Raw genomic sequence first — 17,950 nt, 5'->3', positions numbered from 1 at the left:
AGGAAAAGGAGATAGGCGCTAACTTCGAAATTACACCCCACGTGGTTACGTCGTGCAGCTGAGTCACGTGACCGCACCGTAACAAATCGCCACAGGGCCAGGAAAAGGGGGCGGAGAAAGTGTGTGTGCAGGAGAGGAGTCGAGCACAGAGAGCTGCTTTTTCATGAAACGGGAGTAAAGTAGTAAACTTACAGGAACATATACCACTACCAACGTTTGGATCGATATCTGCATCGATCTGCACACCCTTGTCTCCTGGATCGTAGCTCAGATCAGCGCGAACTACGTGGGTCTCTGCTCCCTGATCTGTTTCCTGTGTTTGGAAAGACAGCTTCATCACGGAGTTTCTCTCGGTTTGTGGGCTCATCTAAAGGTAAGCATCGAGCTAAATTTAATGCAGGTTCAGTTTATGTTGAGTTTAGCTCTGTTGAGAATAATAGATTGATTGGTATACACTGGAGTTAGACAGACTGTAGAGTTTGTGATTGCTTGCAACATCATAATATAGCGGTTGCTAGGGGGAAAGAATACATAAAGAAAAATAGTCTTGGAATATGAACAAAGGGTGCAGGGAAGGAGAACAACCAACCCCCAGGACATGAAGCCACGGGTACAAGCGTGGGGGAGGGCAATCAGCCTTTAGAATAGGACTTAATAGGACCGTCTGCAGATTCATCTGTATTTTATTTTCTTCCAGCGCAAATAAAGACGTCTGATTCTTCACCTGGAAGTAAAAGTCTCCAAAAGGTCGCTACCATCAAAAATCCGTGAAATCGGCGAGGTGTGTTCACAGTTTATTGTGAACACGTTGAAAGAGTGAGAGACTGTTTGCAGAAAAACACCAACTAATCATTAGCTCAGCATGCTGGGAGAAGCTGAGCGTTTGCTTGCTTGTTCAATTATTTCCATCTTGCTTTGACTGCAGCTGTAACCTGACGTATTCCAGCAAGATTTGTAAAAAGAGCTTTGATGAACACAAAGCTGGACAGCTTTTGTTCTGAGTCTAAGAAGCTTAGAAAGAAACGCGATTTCAATATGTCACATATTGACAGTGGCTCACCGATGCCAATGACATAATTACCCAGCTACATTTCCGAAAGAATGCAAAAGCATTGACATAGATTTTTCCTTCCTACGATAGGCCGACGGGCAGGGCAGGGATAGTATTTGGCAGCCCGACTGGAAAAAAGCCCCGGGACATCGGGCTAGCGATTTTGCGAGCCCTGTATCTGATCGAGGAATCACTCATCTTTGGAAAAGAGAGTTTATTACAGAAAAATGTCTCTTTCCAAAATAAAAGCTATACTATACGCTTCTTCTGGGCTATACTCTCAGCAGCATATTAAACATATCAGGTCCACATAAGGAGAATCATGTGCTAACGGCTGTCTAAATGACTCGGGTAAAGTTTGTAGCATGCGTGCTTGTTGTTTTTGACTGCTTCCACTTGTCTTTGCACTAGGATGATGTCGGAGTAAATGTGCAGTCACATTCGTTGTGTTCCCACTAGTGCTGTCAGCGTTAATCTCGTTGAAATGACGCCACAACACGGCAAATCTCCGTTAACGAGCTACCTCTGATCAAACACCTAACACACTAGTTCCCACCAATGTAATTGAGCATTGCTGGCACATCCAACATACTGTTTTCCTTTAGTCCATGACGCGCTTACCTTCAGGGTCATACTTCACATGAAAACCAAAATAGTTCCAAATGCCAGATCTGAATGAAGGTGGGGGAGGTTCAATTTACCATGTTGCAAGGAGAGCTTAACTTCTGTCTCGCTAGCTTGTGCTGCACTCAGTGAATCTGCGTTCGACTACTCCGCCTAGGCTGCACTGTCGAGCGCTAGTGATGTGCGATACCACTGATTTTCTTTCCGATCCGATACCAAGTAATATTCAGGGTGGTATCGACAATACTGATCCGATACTGATACTTTGTACAAAAACTTATTTCATTTATTGTATCTCAAATTATAGCATCATAATGATTACAGGACATCAGATTTCTTGTTCTTATCACTTAATAATGCAGAATTATCATATAGAAATAAAAAAAACTGTTGTGGCTATTTGAACACCTTGCCTACCTGCAGCACTAAAGGACTCCGTGAGAGACTCTTGTCTCGCCCTAGCAGCACCTGTCCCTGTCCTCCTCTTCAGTTTGCCTCAACATACACTCGTCATATTCTGTGATATGATTTACTCTGAGGTGTTTGACAAGGTTAGTGATGTTGCCACAACCATACATGCCAAGACTCCCGATTTTTCCAGGAGAATAAATTTTAGTGCCCCTCCCGAAAATCACCATTCTCCCGAATTTCTCCCGATTTTCCGCCCGGACAACAAAATTGAAAAACCATGTTGTAGAATTCATAGCGCGGCCCAGCCAATTCCAGTTTCCAACAATGGCGGCAGCTACTTAGTTTTAATATTAGTCTTATTTCTCTTTCTGGGTCGAAATTTTTTTTTTAACATATTTTCAGGTGAGAATGTAGCTGTGTAAACTTTAAATATCTGAGCCGACACATCGTCTTCAAACCCCCGCGGTCTTTCGCTACTCGGGTTATACATGATATATAAGTCACATTGATAACTTAAAAATGTTATTGTTTGGCTTTTTCAGTGTTTTATTTGTTCGTGAGTAAATTGGTTTGGCTGAGATTAAAGTTATTAGATTAGATTAAATTAAATTTAACTTTATTAATCCCTCGGGAGGGGTCCTCCGGGGTTTTCACACAGCTGAATAAACGTCAAACAGAAAACTGATTACACAGAAGTGTGAGACGGTCGAGAGTTTGCGTCTGTGCCCGGTTATATTTTAGATAGCAAGGAGCAGACGGCAGAGTTTCCCTCCACCAAGGGAGCTCGTGACGTACTACCCGGCTTTCTTTAGACCGCAAAGGCTGGGTCCAGGTGGAAGCAGCCTCTGAATTAACGTATTTTATCCGATAAATACACCTTGTAAAATTTATTTATCCCCTCCCCAACAGCCCTTTTGAATGTCTCCCTAGTATGGCCACAACACCACACTCTTGGAGCACTTTTCTGCCACATGTATCGCAAACCACGTCTCAGCTGTTTGTGGAGGTAAAATACGTCCGCACATGACTCCAATTACGCTCAGCCATTGTTGTGAGCGCGCACGCCAAGGGGCTGCGAGACATTTATACAGCCGTATTTCGCACATGACTATGAAAGGCGGAAGAGGAAGTAGTTCCTTTGAATGTAGACAATCCGAATGTTATAGTTTCTTTCCACTGTGTTCCTGTTAATGATAAACTACAAATTTACTCTAAATTACTAAAATATCGATATTTTAATGTGAGAATCGATTCTAGAATATAAATGATTGGTATCGGAGGAATCGATATTTCAGGATCGATCCGCACATCACTATCGAGCGCAGATCCACTGAGCGCTCAACACAGACAGCATCGTCAGAAGGAAAGTTGATAAAATAAATTAAAAATGTTGTATTGTTGATACATATGCGTACCGAACCGAAAGCACTGTATCGAACGGTTCAATATTGATACGCTATATATATATATATATATATATATATATATATATATATATATATATATATATATATATACACACAAATATATATGTTTTTGTATATTTTTTGTATATTTTTTGTGTGTGTATCCCAGCTGAGTAACAGGAGGAGAAGAGTGGTGGTACAACAGAGGAACAATTTCAGCCATTTGGACTCAGCTCAGCCACTATAGAGGAAAAAATGACTTCAACACAAAAGGTGAGAAAAACATCACAGTTACACTGTTATTAAAACTGTGTGTGCAGCTCGTTGGTTTTTAAAAACCTGTTAACAGCAGCTTTATCTTTTGCATCCTGGGCTCAACCATATATACAGAATCTACATTCAAAATCAGAAACCACAGAAGTTACAAGAAAATACAAAGATTATATTTTATCAGCACACATCAGAATCAGAATCGTGTTTATTGGCCAAGTATATGTGCAGACACATACAGGGAATTTGGTTCCGGTAGATGGTGGCTCTCAAGCACAGCAATGTAAATCTCTCTCACACACACACACACACACACACACACACACACTGTATACACACACACACTGTATACACACACACACACACACTATATACACACACACACACACTATATACACACATTACACATACATACACATACATACACAAAGCTGTGTAAACCAACTATAAATAACTAATCTAAACTTATATACATAAAATACAGAAATGAAATGAGGTGGAATGAATACTACAGAATGTACATGAGGTGCAGTTGCAGTCTGGCAGTGGGAGCAGTGTGACAGGTCAACTGTTAAGAAGGGAGATGGCGAGGGGAAAGAAGCTGTTCCTATGTCGGGTGGTCCTGGTCTGCAGGCTTCTGTACCGTCTGCCAGAGGGCAGCAGATCAAAAAGTCTGTGTCCAGGGTGTGAGGGGTCTGTGATGATTTTCCCTGCCCGTTTCCTGGTTTTTGAGAGGTACAGATCCTGGATGGAGGGCAGGGGGGCGCCGACGATCCTTTCTGCTGCCTGTACAGTCCGCTGCAGTCTGCTCCTGTCCTGTAGTGGCTGCTCCATACCAGACTGTGATGGAAGAGCACAGGACAGACTCAATGACCGCAGTGTAGAACTGGATCAGCAGCTCCTGTGGAAGACTGTACTTCCCCAGTTGTCTCAGGAAGTACATCCTCTGCTGGGTCTTTTTGAGGATGGAGTTGGTGTTGGTCTCCCACTTCAGGTCCTGGGAGATGGTGGTACCCAGGAACTTGAAGGTCTTTACAGTCGACACAGGGCTGTCTGATATGGTGAGGGGGAGCAGAGTTGAGGGATGTCTCCTGAAGTCCACTGTCATCTCTACAGTTTTAAGCATGTTCAGCTCCAGATTGTGCTGACTGCACCAGAGTACCAGCCGCTCAACTTCCTGCCGGTATGCAGGAAGCCGGTATGCACATTGAAACAACAATATCATCAGTTGAACTTGCAATTTCTTATGCGTAAAAGATGTTCTGCACTGATCAATATTTCTTCAATAATGCAATTTCATTACAACTCTTATTGTAGCACATCATTGTTATGTGATACTATCACCAGAAGGTGGTGGTAACACACCTACAATGTGTTTGTTTGTTTTTTTTTGACATGTTTGATTCCACCAATGGAGGAAGTTTCAGTTTGTTCCACGACTGCATTTCACTCAGTGCCTCTGTTTGTATCTCTGTCACTGCAGGATCAACATGGAGCGAGAAGTCAGCGCTCTCAGGAGGCCGACAAACCTCACAGAAGAAAGGGAGAGAAAACCTACAGCTGTGATTTGTGTGGGAAGGCTTTTACCCGGACTGGACACTTAAAAACTCACCAACTCGTCCACAGTGGAGTTAAAGCGTACAGCTGTGACTTGTGTGGAAAGTCTTTTACCCAGGCTCAAAGCCTAAAAACACATCAACTCATCCACAGTGGAGTTAAACCTTACAGCTGTGACTTGTGTGGAAAGTATTTTACCCAGTCTGGAAACTTAAAAAATCACCAACTCATCCACAGTGGATTTAAACCTTACACCTGTGAGTTGTGTGGAAAGTATTTTACCCTGGCTGGAAACTTAAAAAAACACCAACTCATCCACAGTGGATTTAAACCTTACACCTGTGAGTTGTGTGGAAAGTCTTTTACCGAGGCTGGACACTTAAAAAAACACACACTCATCCACAGTGGATTTAAACCTTACAGCTGTAAATTGTGTGGAAAGTCTTTTACCCAGGCTGGAACCTTAAAAAAACACCAACTCATCCACAGTGGATTTAAACCTTACAGCTGTGAAGAGTGTGGAAAGTCTTTTACCCAGGCTGGAGTCTTAAAAAGACACCAACTCTTCCACAGTGGATTTAAAGCGTACAACTGTCACTTGTGTGGAAAGTCTTATACCCATCGTAAAGTCTTAAAAAAAACACCAACTCATCCACAGTGGACTTAAAGCACACAGCTCTGAGTTGTGTGCTAAGACGTTTGCTCAAAATAGCGACTTACAGAAGCATCTAGTTACCCACTCTGGAATTAAGGCGTACAGCTGCAACTTTTGTGGAAAAAGGTTCAGTGACAAACAGTACCGAAATATTCACCTACGGATTCACACTGGAAATGATGTTTACTGCTGTGATCAGTGTGGGAAACTGTTTACAACAGATGCACAGTTACAACAACACATGTTTAGCCACACTGAGGAGAGACCTTATAAATGTGACCTGTGTGAGAAGACTTTTAAATCTCCACATCAGCTGAAAAAACACCAACAGATCCACACCAGAAAGTAACTCTACAAGTGCAGTTACTGTGAGGATGTATTTATTTTTATCTTGTAATTGTAACCTGAGTGTTTGGAACAAGTCTGATCAGTAAACTTATGGAGTCATACTGAATGAACTGTTTGGAAAAATGAAGACTCGTTTTCACCCAGTAAGCTGAGTGTTGTAATGTAAACAGTAAAATGTAATTGGACGTTGGTAGAGATGCTTTTTTATTTCAGGCGACGTTCAGGATAAAAACGTTGAAGGAATTCCCTGACTTACAATGTCTTTGTTTAGAAGTGGAGCGACGCACATGGATCCATTTCTCAACCCTGTCGTCACTGTGGTGGTGGGAAAGAGTTTCTCTGTGATCTTTGTGGAAAAACTTCCAATCATCAACGGGACCTAAAACCACATCAACGTAGCCACACTGGAGACAAAATGAACTACTGCAAAGAATGTGGGAGAGGCTTCCACACACCAAGTACATTAAAAATACATGAACTCTTCCACAGTGGGGTCAAAAAGCACATCTGTGACCAGTATGGGTCATCCTTCACCACTGCATGTGAGCTTAAAGAAAAAACATAAGGGAATCCACATAGAAGAGACATCATACAACTGCAGACACTGTGACAAAAGCTTCTCACAATCAGGTCATCGTAACAAACATGAACGTACACAGTGAATAATCCTGAATGTTACATTTAGGAAGCTGCATGTATAGGTCTGTATATCAAATTTGTTTTTTCCTTTGAGGGATTTTAATTCTCTAAAATTTTATCTCTGTTACATTTTATTCTTTGTTTCCTTAGGACACAGTAGTGTTTAGTAGTTGTATTCATTTTATGTGTTACTGTATTATTAAAGTTATAGGAATGTCTTTTTTACCAAACTAATAATGTATCAGAATTGCAGATATGGATATATATTTCAATTTCTTTCATTTGAACTTTCTTAGTGTTTCCAAAATTAACTTCGTTTTTTAATGTATTCATTTAATGTGTTACCTCAGTTAAATTTCAATTCTTTATTCATATTTAATCTTTTGCTGTTGTAAAATCTTCTCTTGAACCTTTTCTCCCAAAGTTGCAAATTATTTCACAACAGTTTCTCTTAAAACTTCCAAAATTAACTAAATCTGTCCACCAGCTTTGAAAAAACAGCTGCTGTGACTTTATGTCCAGAAAAAAAGAAACTCAAGCAAAACTGGTTTTGAGCTGTACTTCCATGTAATACCGGTTTGTACCAGAAGATGGAGCAGTAAGTCAGTGTAACCTTTATTCAATTAGGCAAAGAACACAATCTTCTTCACATTGGCAGCAAAGAAATGTTGAAAGTTAAAAACAGCAGCACACATCAGAACCATTTTAAAGATCACAGGTGACTACTTTTACTTAATTCAAATTCTGTTAAACCTCTATTTTTGGCTCCTCCTTTCACTTTAGTGTATTTAGTCCTTGAAGTCCACATGTTGTTTTTTAATGAATTTTGATCCACATGTTTGCAGCTGTTTTCTTGTTGATTTGAAGTTTGTATTATGGAATCCTGATCATGTTAAAGTGTTAGTTATATTTGATGAAGTCTGTGTAGAGTTTATATTATTAAACAGTTTGGTGTGAAAAATAAAGAAATGGTCTCAGAACAAGTAGAGTGAGCCATGATTTCAGATTCAAAGTAATTTAACTGTTTTCAGTGGTACTTGTGGAGGTTTATCAGAGGAAGAGACTTGGCTGTTCTCCACCCACACTGAACAAGGATCCTGCAGCTCCTTAAAAACTCTAAAATGATCTTCAAGGATAATATGTTTGATTTTTCTTAAAAACGTGCTGTTGGCATGAAGTTTTCAGACAGTGTGTTTAAGAGTCATTGTGGTTAACATCTCACACATTTCAATAAAGCAGATGTTCCTGCATTGCAACAGGGGTTTGCAGTTGCGTTCTCCCCCCTGCTCGTCTACAGAACTCTCATGGAGCACCACTTTGAAACTTTGTAACTCTCTCTCTGCAAAATACAATATATAAAAACCAATGCTGGGCAATTAATTATATAGTTACTTCTTCAAAAAAGTTACTGAGTATTGCAAACAACAAAGATTTTTGCAGCTGTTTACCTAAAAATGCTGCTACGGCATTTTTTTAAACAAACATTTCAAACTATTTACAAAACAATCAGGTGTTCTGCATCAAATCTGATGCCACACAAATTATTTTTGCCTCTCCAAAAAATAATTTCTGTCCACTATGAGATAAAGGAGAACATCAAAAGCCCGATACCTGCAGGCCTGACAACAGGAGATGTATCACTCCTGTAACATTTAGCAGTCACGTCATTGTTCTGACACACACAACAAAATTATTGACTACACTACACACTAACTACACAAGATTTGCGTTAAACGTCGCAAATCTCTCACATCTCAAAACACTGCCGTCACTCCTAAAATTTCCTCTTCTTGACAACTTCACATGGGACCCAACCTAACCTTAACAGTATGTAACAATCACAATGGTGTGGTGTCTCTTTAAGACAACCCAAGTTGAGGGTTAATGTTGTCATCCGTATGCGCCACTGACCCTCTCTGTGATTGTGTGGACATGTGCTTGCACGCTAGTGCATGAGGAGGGACGGATTTTATGTTTTACCTCTCCAGACACCTTTGTTTGCAACGTTATGGGTTGTACGAACACTGCGCGCTATGTTTGTTAAGCTGCAGCCGTTCAACCGGGCTTATATGGTTGATGAAGAGAAGGTATATTAAAGAACACGCTGTGGAATTCCCAATGCCAGTGTGAGTGTGTATTCTTTTGGCTACCCTGCTAAGTGTTTTGCCGCCTCCACTCAACCACTAAACGCAACCCGACGTTACAAAATGGCACCCGAACATCTTCTCTTGGACCTCAGTGTGCAGTATCTTCGAGCAGTTGATGATTGGTACATAATAAGGTACGACACGGTGAAGTGGCTGTCCGCTGTGTTTCACGGGAACAGACCAGGCTGGCCTGGAGGCGGACGTCGGGAGGATCAAAGGGTCGTGGCGGTGCATTTCCATGGCAACGACTGGAGACGCTCCACCGTGGTTTGTGGATTGTGGTGCCGTTCTCTGTTTGGCCTCTTCGTCGTGGCTCCATTGGATGTGCGTGGACCTGCGTTTCCTGGGCGTGGGTTCGATGCAGCTTTGCCATAGTTACTGAATTTGCATTTTTTCTTATGTATTTTGTGTTGGTTACTGTTTAACATGACTGTTGTTTAAGTTTTCTACAGTACTTTCTGGTACTGTTTTCACATATTATGCTTACTGTTGCTGATTTTGAGGAAAAAGAAGAAACACAATGAAAGAAAAAGGGAATTTCATTCTGTAATGGTCCTGGCAATCCTAAGTATATTTTCTTTCTTTGGCATTTATTTAAATGGACATTCACCATGTGGGACACTGTCATGTATGCCAGTTTGTCGACATTGCACTGTACATTTCCATGTTTTGGTTTCAACTTCTTATCCCGCTGACCATGTATGGAGGCTGGTTAAGTCTGGACTGTACCAATGCTGTAAGGGTGTATAACAATTCCTCCACAACCTGCTTACTACCTAAAGTATCTATGTGTAGTGAAAGAGGGTAGCGGGAGGAGGGTCACCTGGGTCCGGCTGAGGACAGTCTTTGTTTAACCCGGGGGGGATATGTAACAGTCACAATGGTGTGGTGTCTCTTTAAGACAACCCAAGTCGAGGGTTAATGTTGTCATGCATATGCGCCACTGACCCTCTCTGTGATTGTGTGGACATGTGCTTGCACGCTAGTGCATGAGGAGGGACGGATTTTATGTTTTACCTCTCCAGACACCTTTGTTTGCAACGTTATGGGTTGTACGAACACTGCGCGCTATGTTTGTTAAGCTGCAGCCGTTCAACTGGGCTTATATGGTTGATGAAGAGAAGGTATATTAAAGAACACGCTGTGGAATTCCCAATGCCAGTGTGAGTGTGTGTTCTTTTGGCTACCCTGCTAAGTGTTTTGCCGCCTCCTCTCAACCACTAAACGCAACCCGACGTTACAAGTAGCAAACCAAGTCTCCCCTCGCCAGTCACATCAGAAGTAGTTAACCAGCAGCAGGGTGAGGCACTTGCTACGTCTGGTGTTATGGCACCCCACACTAAACGTGGGGCAGTTGCTAAGCTAATCGGTAAGAAAGCTCTCATACATTGCAATTTGAATGGCTTAGCAGTGAAAGCACTACTTGACACATGTGCTCAAGTTTGCATCATAAGTAAACATTTGAAAGACTGATACTTTCCTTACTTATTCATGCGACCTCTGTCTGAAATCATCGAGGAAATTGATGAGTTGAAAGTTTGCGCAGTCAATGGGGAAACCACATCATTTGATGGCTGGGTACCCATCATGATCAACTTACCGGGGGGTGAAGACCACACCCTCTCCATTAGTACTCCAGTCCTCGTCAGTACCTTGCCTATGGACAAACCATTGATCAGTTTCAATGTCTTGGAACAGATCATTGAGGGGCAACAAGAGCAGGTGATACCTACTCTTGTTACCTTGCTGTGTAATGCCATCTGTCTTGATGAGGTGGTCGTAAGCTTAATCCAGACAGTATAGCCAAACATTACACAAGGGTGCTTGAGGACAGTAGAAAGGGATGTGATTATCCCTGCTGAACAGGTCACCTGGTTAAAGTGCCGGGTTTCATCAACCATGAATCCGCTTGATTGTTTAGTGCTGTTTGAGGCTGATGAGGGTAACCAGGCCCTAGAGCAGTTCGATGTCTTGACGGGGTTAGTTGAAATACAGAATCCTAAGCTGTACATCACCATTGCTCTGAGTAATGACACCGAACATGATATCACCTTGACAAGGAAGACGTCCCTGGGCACCTTACAGCCGGTTGAACATATTGTGGAGGTCAAGGCCTCAAACGAGTGCCCACCTGCAATAACAGTTCGCGAGATAACGGTGGAGTCAGCTGGACCTCTCCCAATGTCGTGGTATCCACCAGTGAATCATGATCATTTGGAGGAGGAACAAAAAGAGATTGTCCAGAGAATGTTGTTTGATGAGTACAGGGTCTTTGCGTGGGATGGGAACGGTATTGGTTGTAATCCTGATCTGAAAATGGTGATAAACCTAAAGGATGACATATCAGTGCAGAGAGCATATACTTCCATACCTAAGCTGCTGCTATGTGAGGTTAAAGAGTACGTGCAAGACCTCCTGATGAAGGGATGAATACCATACCATACCATACCACCTTTATTTATAAAGCACTTTAACATAAAACCAGAGTTTACAAAGTGTTGTACATGCAAATAGCACAAGTAAAGTAAATTAAATTAAAAATAAGATAAAATAAAATAAATAACTAAAATAAATGAAAACATTTTAAAACAAATTGAGTCAAGCCCTTTAATCAGTGCCAAAGGCTTCAGCAAATAAATATGTTTTAAGAAGACTTTTAAACTCAGAAAGAGAAAAGACCTGTCTAATGTGCAAGGGCAGATCATTCCACAACTTTGGAGCAGCTACAGCAAAAGCATGATCACCTTTAAATTTACACTTAGTTTTCGGTACCTTAAGAAGCTGCTGATTGGCGGACCTAAAGGAACGGGCAGGTGTATATGGTGTTAGTAGCTCCGAGAGGTCTCTTATTTGTTTTTAAATCTCTTTAAAACAAATAAGTAGTGGCCTCAGAATCGCCACCAAAAACCATCACTTGTGTTTTCTGCGTATTAAAATGTAAAAAGTTCAAAGCCATCCAGGCCCTTCTTTCATCAAGGCATCTGAGCAGAGGGTCTACTGAGAAGCCATTTATCTTTTTAAGTGGGAAATAAATCTGGGAGTCATCAGCATAACAGTGGAAAGAAATCCCATGATCCCTGAAAATAGACCCAAGGGGTAGGAGATATAGGAAGAAAAGAAGCAGGCCTAAAACTGAACCCTGTGGGACCCCACATTGGAGAGAAGCAGCAGAGGATACAAACTTTCACAGAGTTTCACAGAGAAAGTTCGCTCTGATAGTAAGATCCAAGTCCTCTTATGCTGCTCCCATCAAGTGCATGTGAAAGAAAGACGGTTCACTCCTTTGCATAGACTATAGTCTATTGAACCAGAAAATGGTTCCAGACTGACACCCACTACCCCGGATACATTCTAAAAATACTTTTATTTAGTTCATTCACTCATGAGCTGCTGTAACATGAATCAAAAGGGTGATTTGACACCTCAGCATGCAGTCACGTTCTATAGAGTTTTGCTAATGACCTAATCATTTTACTCAGGTGTGCTGCAGCAGGGACGCATTCAAAAGTTTCAGGACACCGGCCCTTGAGGACTGCAGTTGGAGACCCATGCTCTTAGTGCTTCTTACGGTGTGTTCACACAGAACGCGATAGACCTGAACAAAAACGCCCCAAACGCCCCTAATTTGACGCGTGCACATTCGCACCTCAACGCGTGTCCAAGAAAAATCCATCACGTCTCAAAATTGCATATTTTGACGCGCGTGAACCGTAAATGTGGGAGGAAGTTGTGCCAGACCGGTTTCTTTGCTAGATGGCAGCTGTGGAGCTAGCGTTTGAAGAGAGAGTCTCCCTTCTCCCGTTGTGGTCCTACAATAAAGCTGCCTTTTCAGTTAAATTCCCATATGAGAATCCTGCATTTGGGTCCGTCCTCCTGCCAGCCACACAGCCAACTGTGACAATCACAGACCAAATTTATCTACCGGCTTGACTGGCGGCTGCAAAACATTGCAAGATAATCTTGGTCAGGTATTCTTCCAGTCCACTACTTTACCACGAGTGTTGTTATATCAATTTGGAGGGATGACTCTATTATCTATATAGTCCACTTTGGATGGTCTGATTTAGAAGAGACGATTTCCAAGAGTTGAAGTGGGGCTTCCTGACAGAAACACAATTCAAAATCTATTTTGTTTGACAGGGAGATGATGGATTAAATATCACAAGGATAGAATAATCCTTTAATTGTCCCACAAGGGGAAGTTTGGGTGTAACAGCAGCAAGAAAACACATATGCAAACAAACAGTACACAAGACACAGAACAGAAACATACACAATTCTTACATATTTACATGAAGGACAATGGTTACCAAAAACTGAGTACCATACTGTTGTTAAATTAAATTATATTAAATACAGATAAGAGGCAAACCCTGGTTATAGTGTGAATCGGTTGATAAAATAGAGCAAGAAACAGCGCTGATGTAAACATCTGTGTTTGTTGGGAGCAGTTCTGATTGTACAGTCTGACAGCTGCAGGGAGGAAGGAGCTGCAGAAACGCTCCTTCATGCATCGGGGATGCAGCAGTCTGTCACTGAAGGAGCTCTGCAGTTCAGCAACATCTACATGCATGGGGTGGGAGACTCTGTCCATCAGAGATGTTATTTTGGCCAGAGTCCTTTTGTCTCCCACCACCTGCACTGGGTCCAGGGTGCATCCCAGAACAGAGCTGGCCTTCCTGATGAGTTTATCCAACCTCTTCCTCTCAGCTGCTGATAAACTGCTGTTCCAACATACAACACTGTAAAAATGACAGATGCCACCACAGAGTCATAGAAGGTCTTTAAAAGCGCTCCCTGGACTCCAAATGACCTCAGCCGCCTCAGCAGGTAGAGTCTGCTCTGACCCTTCCTGTAAAGAGCTTCATCCCTGTACTTATACTTTTGTGTTGCTCTCTCATCACATTTTCATTATTCTCATCACTGCTTAAAACAACACACATCTCTCTCTCTGTTTTTTTTAACTGTCCTTTCTCCAAAACAGAAAGTAGCATTACAGCTGTTTCAGGCTGAGAAACACCAAACACTCTTCGTATTATCATTCATATGTCATCCACACAACTATTTTATTTCTTTTTGTCCACTGGGCAGGTGACCTGCAGAATCATGTCTCCCCCAGCTGGATACCTTTTCACACACACCGTGACCTCAGACACACTCACAATCACTTCTGCTTAGAGCACAATTTCACTTCATTCGTCAGACTTCTTTTAAGTTTGCAGCAGGCAACGTGACTGAGTATTGTGTCAAGATAAGTAGGAAGACCACGCTATAATGGACAGTTTAAGGAAAAGGTCAACTTTACAAGGAATCTTTTTGTTTTGTGTTTTGACAGAAAGATGAGACGTTTGATGTCTTTGAAGTCTGAGCTCTGGGCTTGAGTCACAATGTGGTTTGGTTAGCTTAGCTTAGCATGATGGCTGTAAACAGGGGGAGCAGCTAGCTTGTCTGTGTCCACAGTCAAAGATAAAGAGCAGCTGTACCTGGGCCTCCTTGTTCTGATGGTTGTTTGTCCATAACGGACGTCTTCAGTTCTCACTGCTGAGTAGACCACAGCTGAATCAGTCTCTGTACAATAAACACATTAAAATTACTGCAACAGTGCTGTGATATTATTACACTACAGCGATGGAGACATTTCATTCTGTTCTTTTAAGCTTATTAAAAGCATTAAATGGTGTCTTTTTATAAATTTATAAATAGCAGCAACTTTTCACAGTTTTTATTTTTAATCTTAACACCTCTGCAAAACAGTGAGAACAAAGAAATCAGGAAGTTTCTGAGAAAAAGAAGAAGGACGACCACAGAGCTGCAGACTGATGCACTTTTACCACAGAGCATGAAGGAAACATGCAGGACCAGTGTTATCAGCCAAACCCAAACACACTGCAGCAAGAAGCTCCATCAAGTCACTGATGGATATAAAGGACGTTTTATCTGTTCAGTCTCTTCATATGTCTCATGTTCACATGTTCCATATCTTAACTGTGTGTACCGACAAACACGCATGTGTGGGCCTCGTCTGAGCCCAGACATTTATGGCTCAGTCACAGCACTGCTGAATGTGATGTCATCCAACAACAAATACCTGCTGTAGAGCTGCAACAAAGTCCTTCTAGAAGCAAATCCACCCACTCTGTCTACGTGGCTGTGGACACAATTTAAACACTGAGGCTTCAAAATGCAGCATCTACAACACTCACTCTGCCTCCATCCAGCCTTTATTTAGATTTGATGCATCAGTCTCCATGGTGATGAGTACAATTGGCAGCTGAAACTGTTGTGAACTTCTCCATGAGTCATATTTCCTGTTTCAGAGCTGCTGATTGGCTCTTTGGGCCCTTTACCTTCAGGAGTCATGGACGAAGCACTGAAGTCGTTCACAGAGAGAAGTGTGAACTGATCAAGCAAAGAAACTGAAACATTTCAAAAGGAAGAAACTGAACTGTTTCCTAATTCCTGTGACTCTGACCTTTGACCTGTGTGTTTATTATCTTTATTATTTTTTAAATCTTTGATGTTTGATGTTTCCCTTTGAATCCCCCTGAAGATCCTGACAGTGAAGCACGTACATAATACTCCAGCCTTTCAACTCTGAGCTTATTTAGTTCTATTAATACACTGAAATCTCATTTGTGTCATGAAGAAAGTCTTTAATCAAACAGAATTCAAAGATCAGAAACATTTCATATATGGAGTTAAACATGAATCATTGTTTCAACAATAGATTTATTGTTGTCATAAACAGACAAGAAGACAACAACAAACTGCTCCTCCCATTCAACACATGTCAGTCCATATCCCAGCAAACGAAATTATCTCCATTTACACATCAAGTAGAAACATGAATCACTTGTAATGATTAGAAACTTGATAGAATTTCAAATCTAGTTTGGGGAGTCATTCAGTGAGAAACAGTGAAATGATTTTCCATGTGAAAAGGTGGACAGCAGAAACAGAAAGAAACAGTGAGAACTAAAAGAGAAACAAAGAGCTTTGGAACAACGAGGCAGCAGGAGGACAGCTGCAGTTTAACAGCTTCAATTCACTGACAGGAAACAACATTAGAAATATCATCATCCTCAACTCATCTGCTGCACTGACACTGACACCTTCAACGGACACACCTTCAGTTTATCAACAGTTTGAATGTATGGAAACATCCTGTGAGTGAAAGTGTGTGTGAAGGTGTGTATGTGTGTGTTAGTATCAGGATCAGAGAACGACAGCTTTCCTCTGTTCCAGTCCAGATTCACTCTGATCCTCTGGAGCTTCTTCTGGACTGAGAGATCAGTGACACCAGCTGATGGTGAAGATGTGTAGTATTCACCTTCATAGAACCATATTGTCCATAGTGCAGAGTCTATGTCTCCTTTCCTCTGCACAGACTCTGCTAACACACCCAGTTCCCACAGTGTACTGTCTCCAACATCAACATCCCAGCTGTGAGTCCCTGAGTTAAAGCCCTCAGAGCCCAGGACAGAGTAGGAACGATCAAACCTCTCTGGATTATCAGGAAGCTGCTGCCTCTCTCCTCCTCCATATCTCACACTGGTCAGATCTTCAGACAGGATGAGTTCTGGATGAGCAGTGTTTGGGTCCAGAATGAGAGGAGTGTAGGAGACCATGTCCTTCATGTTGTTCCAGATGTTGAAGGTCAGGTTGCCCAGGTGTTTGGCCTGGTCTATCAGAGCTCCTGAGGGCAGCTGTGGATCATCCAGCAGGGGGCAGCGCTGGACTCTTTCCACTGCAGCCTTGTAGTTGTGCAGGAATGAGACGTCTTCAGCTCTCAGCTCCTCCTCTGTGGCTCTGACTGTGTCTGAAAGAGCTGCTATCTCTCTGCTCAGAGCCTCCATCTTCTCCTTCATCATCCCACTCTTCTGCTCCTCTTCCTCCCTCAGTGCAGCCAGCCTGGCCTCCTCTTCCTCTGCTAGAAACTGGTGAAGCTTCTTAAACTGCTCCTTAATCTGCCTCTCTGTGTGTCGGGCCTGGACCTTAATGTGTTCTGCTGTTTGATCAAACTTCACTTGAACTTCTTCACAAACCTTTAACTTCTTCTTTAAGGGCTCCAGAGTTTCCTGAAGTTCCTTCTTGTGTTGTTGTGCAGCTTCATCGATGGGTCTGAATCTGTGATTGGTGTGTTTTTCTGAGGCACAGCAGATGTGACACACTGGCTGCTGATGGTCCAGACAGAAGAGTTTGAGTTTCTCAGAGTGCAGACTGCAGAGAGCCTCTGAAGCTCTCTGATCTCTCTCCTGTAAGAACGACTCACACAGGTTCCTTAAAGCTCGATTTAAAGGTGGTTCTTCCTTTGAAGATCTTCTCTTACAAACTGGACACTCGTGTGTTGGTCTCTCTCTCCACCATCTCTTCAGACAGTCTTTACAGAAGCTGTGGCTACATGACAGAAGAACAGGATCTCTGAAGACCTCCTGACAGACCGGACAGCAGAGATCCTCCTCTGATCTGGAAGCCATTGAGTCTGTGAGTGAAGCTGAAAACAGCAGACAGGAAGTACAGTCAGTCCTGGCTCCCCTCCCTCCTCTACCACCTTCACTGAAACTTCCTTTGAGTCGTGTTTTTGCTCAAACTCACCTTCAGTGTGTGGAGCGTCAGCAGCTTGAAGCAGCAGTGTTGGAGTTTTCCACTTTTCTCTCCTGTAGCTGGACTCACTCAGAGGAAGCTGCTAGTTTGGTCTGAGCTCAGTCTGATCGTCTGTGCGTCTCTCTTTACTGAGGACGAAGAACTTCCTGTTTCCTGGTTTGTCACATTTGAGTGACGTGAGGGGAGGAGACAAATGTTGCTGTTTGACTTTTAACTAAGGTGTGTTTCAATCCTGCCT

The 17,950-nt window shown here is 42.3% G+C and overlaps 2 protein-coding genes across 3 annotated transcripts; one reads left to right on the top strand and one right to left on the bottom strand.

Annotated features, from left to right (window-relative positions):
* The first annotated feature begins 3,665 nt into the window (after positions 1-3,665).
* On the top strand, positions 3,666-6,323 carry LOC148103401 (uncharacterized). Its single transcript, XM_087838758.1, has 3 exons — positions 3,666-3,765; positions 5,246-5,947; positions 6,015-6,323. The coding sequence occupies exons 1-3, from the start codon at positions 3,748-3,750 to the stop codon at positions 6,321-6,323; spliced, it is 1,029 nt and encodes a 342-aa protein (XP_087694884.1). The 5' UTR covers positions 3,666-3,747.
* Positions 6,324-16,190: 9,867 nt separating this feature from the next.
* On the bottom strand, positions 16,191-17,597 carry LOC148103400 (nuclear factor 7, brain-like). 2 transcript variants are annotated; one of them, XM_087839150.1, is made up of 3 exons: positions 17,349-17,585; positions 16,896-17,162; positions 16,191-16,862 (listed from the first exon to the last, which is right to left on the bottom strand). In XM_087839150.1, the coding sequence occupies exons 1-3, from the start codon at positions 17,583-17,585 to the stop codon at positions 16,191-16,193; spliced, it is 1,176 nt and encodes a 391-aa protein (XP_087695276.1). The 2 variants fall into 2 exon arrangements, with proteins under 2 accessions (XP_087695276.1, XP_087695277.1); XM_087839151.1 differs by having other exon boundaries at positions 16,191-17,597.
* Positions 17,598-17,950: the final 353 nt, after the last annotated feature.

The sequence above is a fragment of the Neolamprologus brichardi genome, chromosome 3 (assembly GCF_056152115.1).
Source record: "Neolamprologus brichardi isolate AB-2024 chromosome 3, ASM5615211v1, whole genome shotgun sequence".
Classification (NCBI taxonomy): Eukaryota; Metazoa; Chordata; class Actinopteri; order Cichliformes; family Cichlidae; genus Neolamprologus; species Neolamprologus brichardi.
Note: the sequence above shows the minus strand (reverse complement) of the source record. Positions and strands in the feature narration are given on the sequence as shown.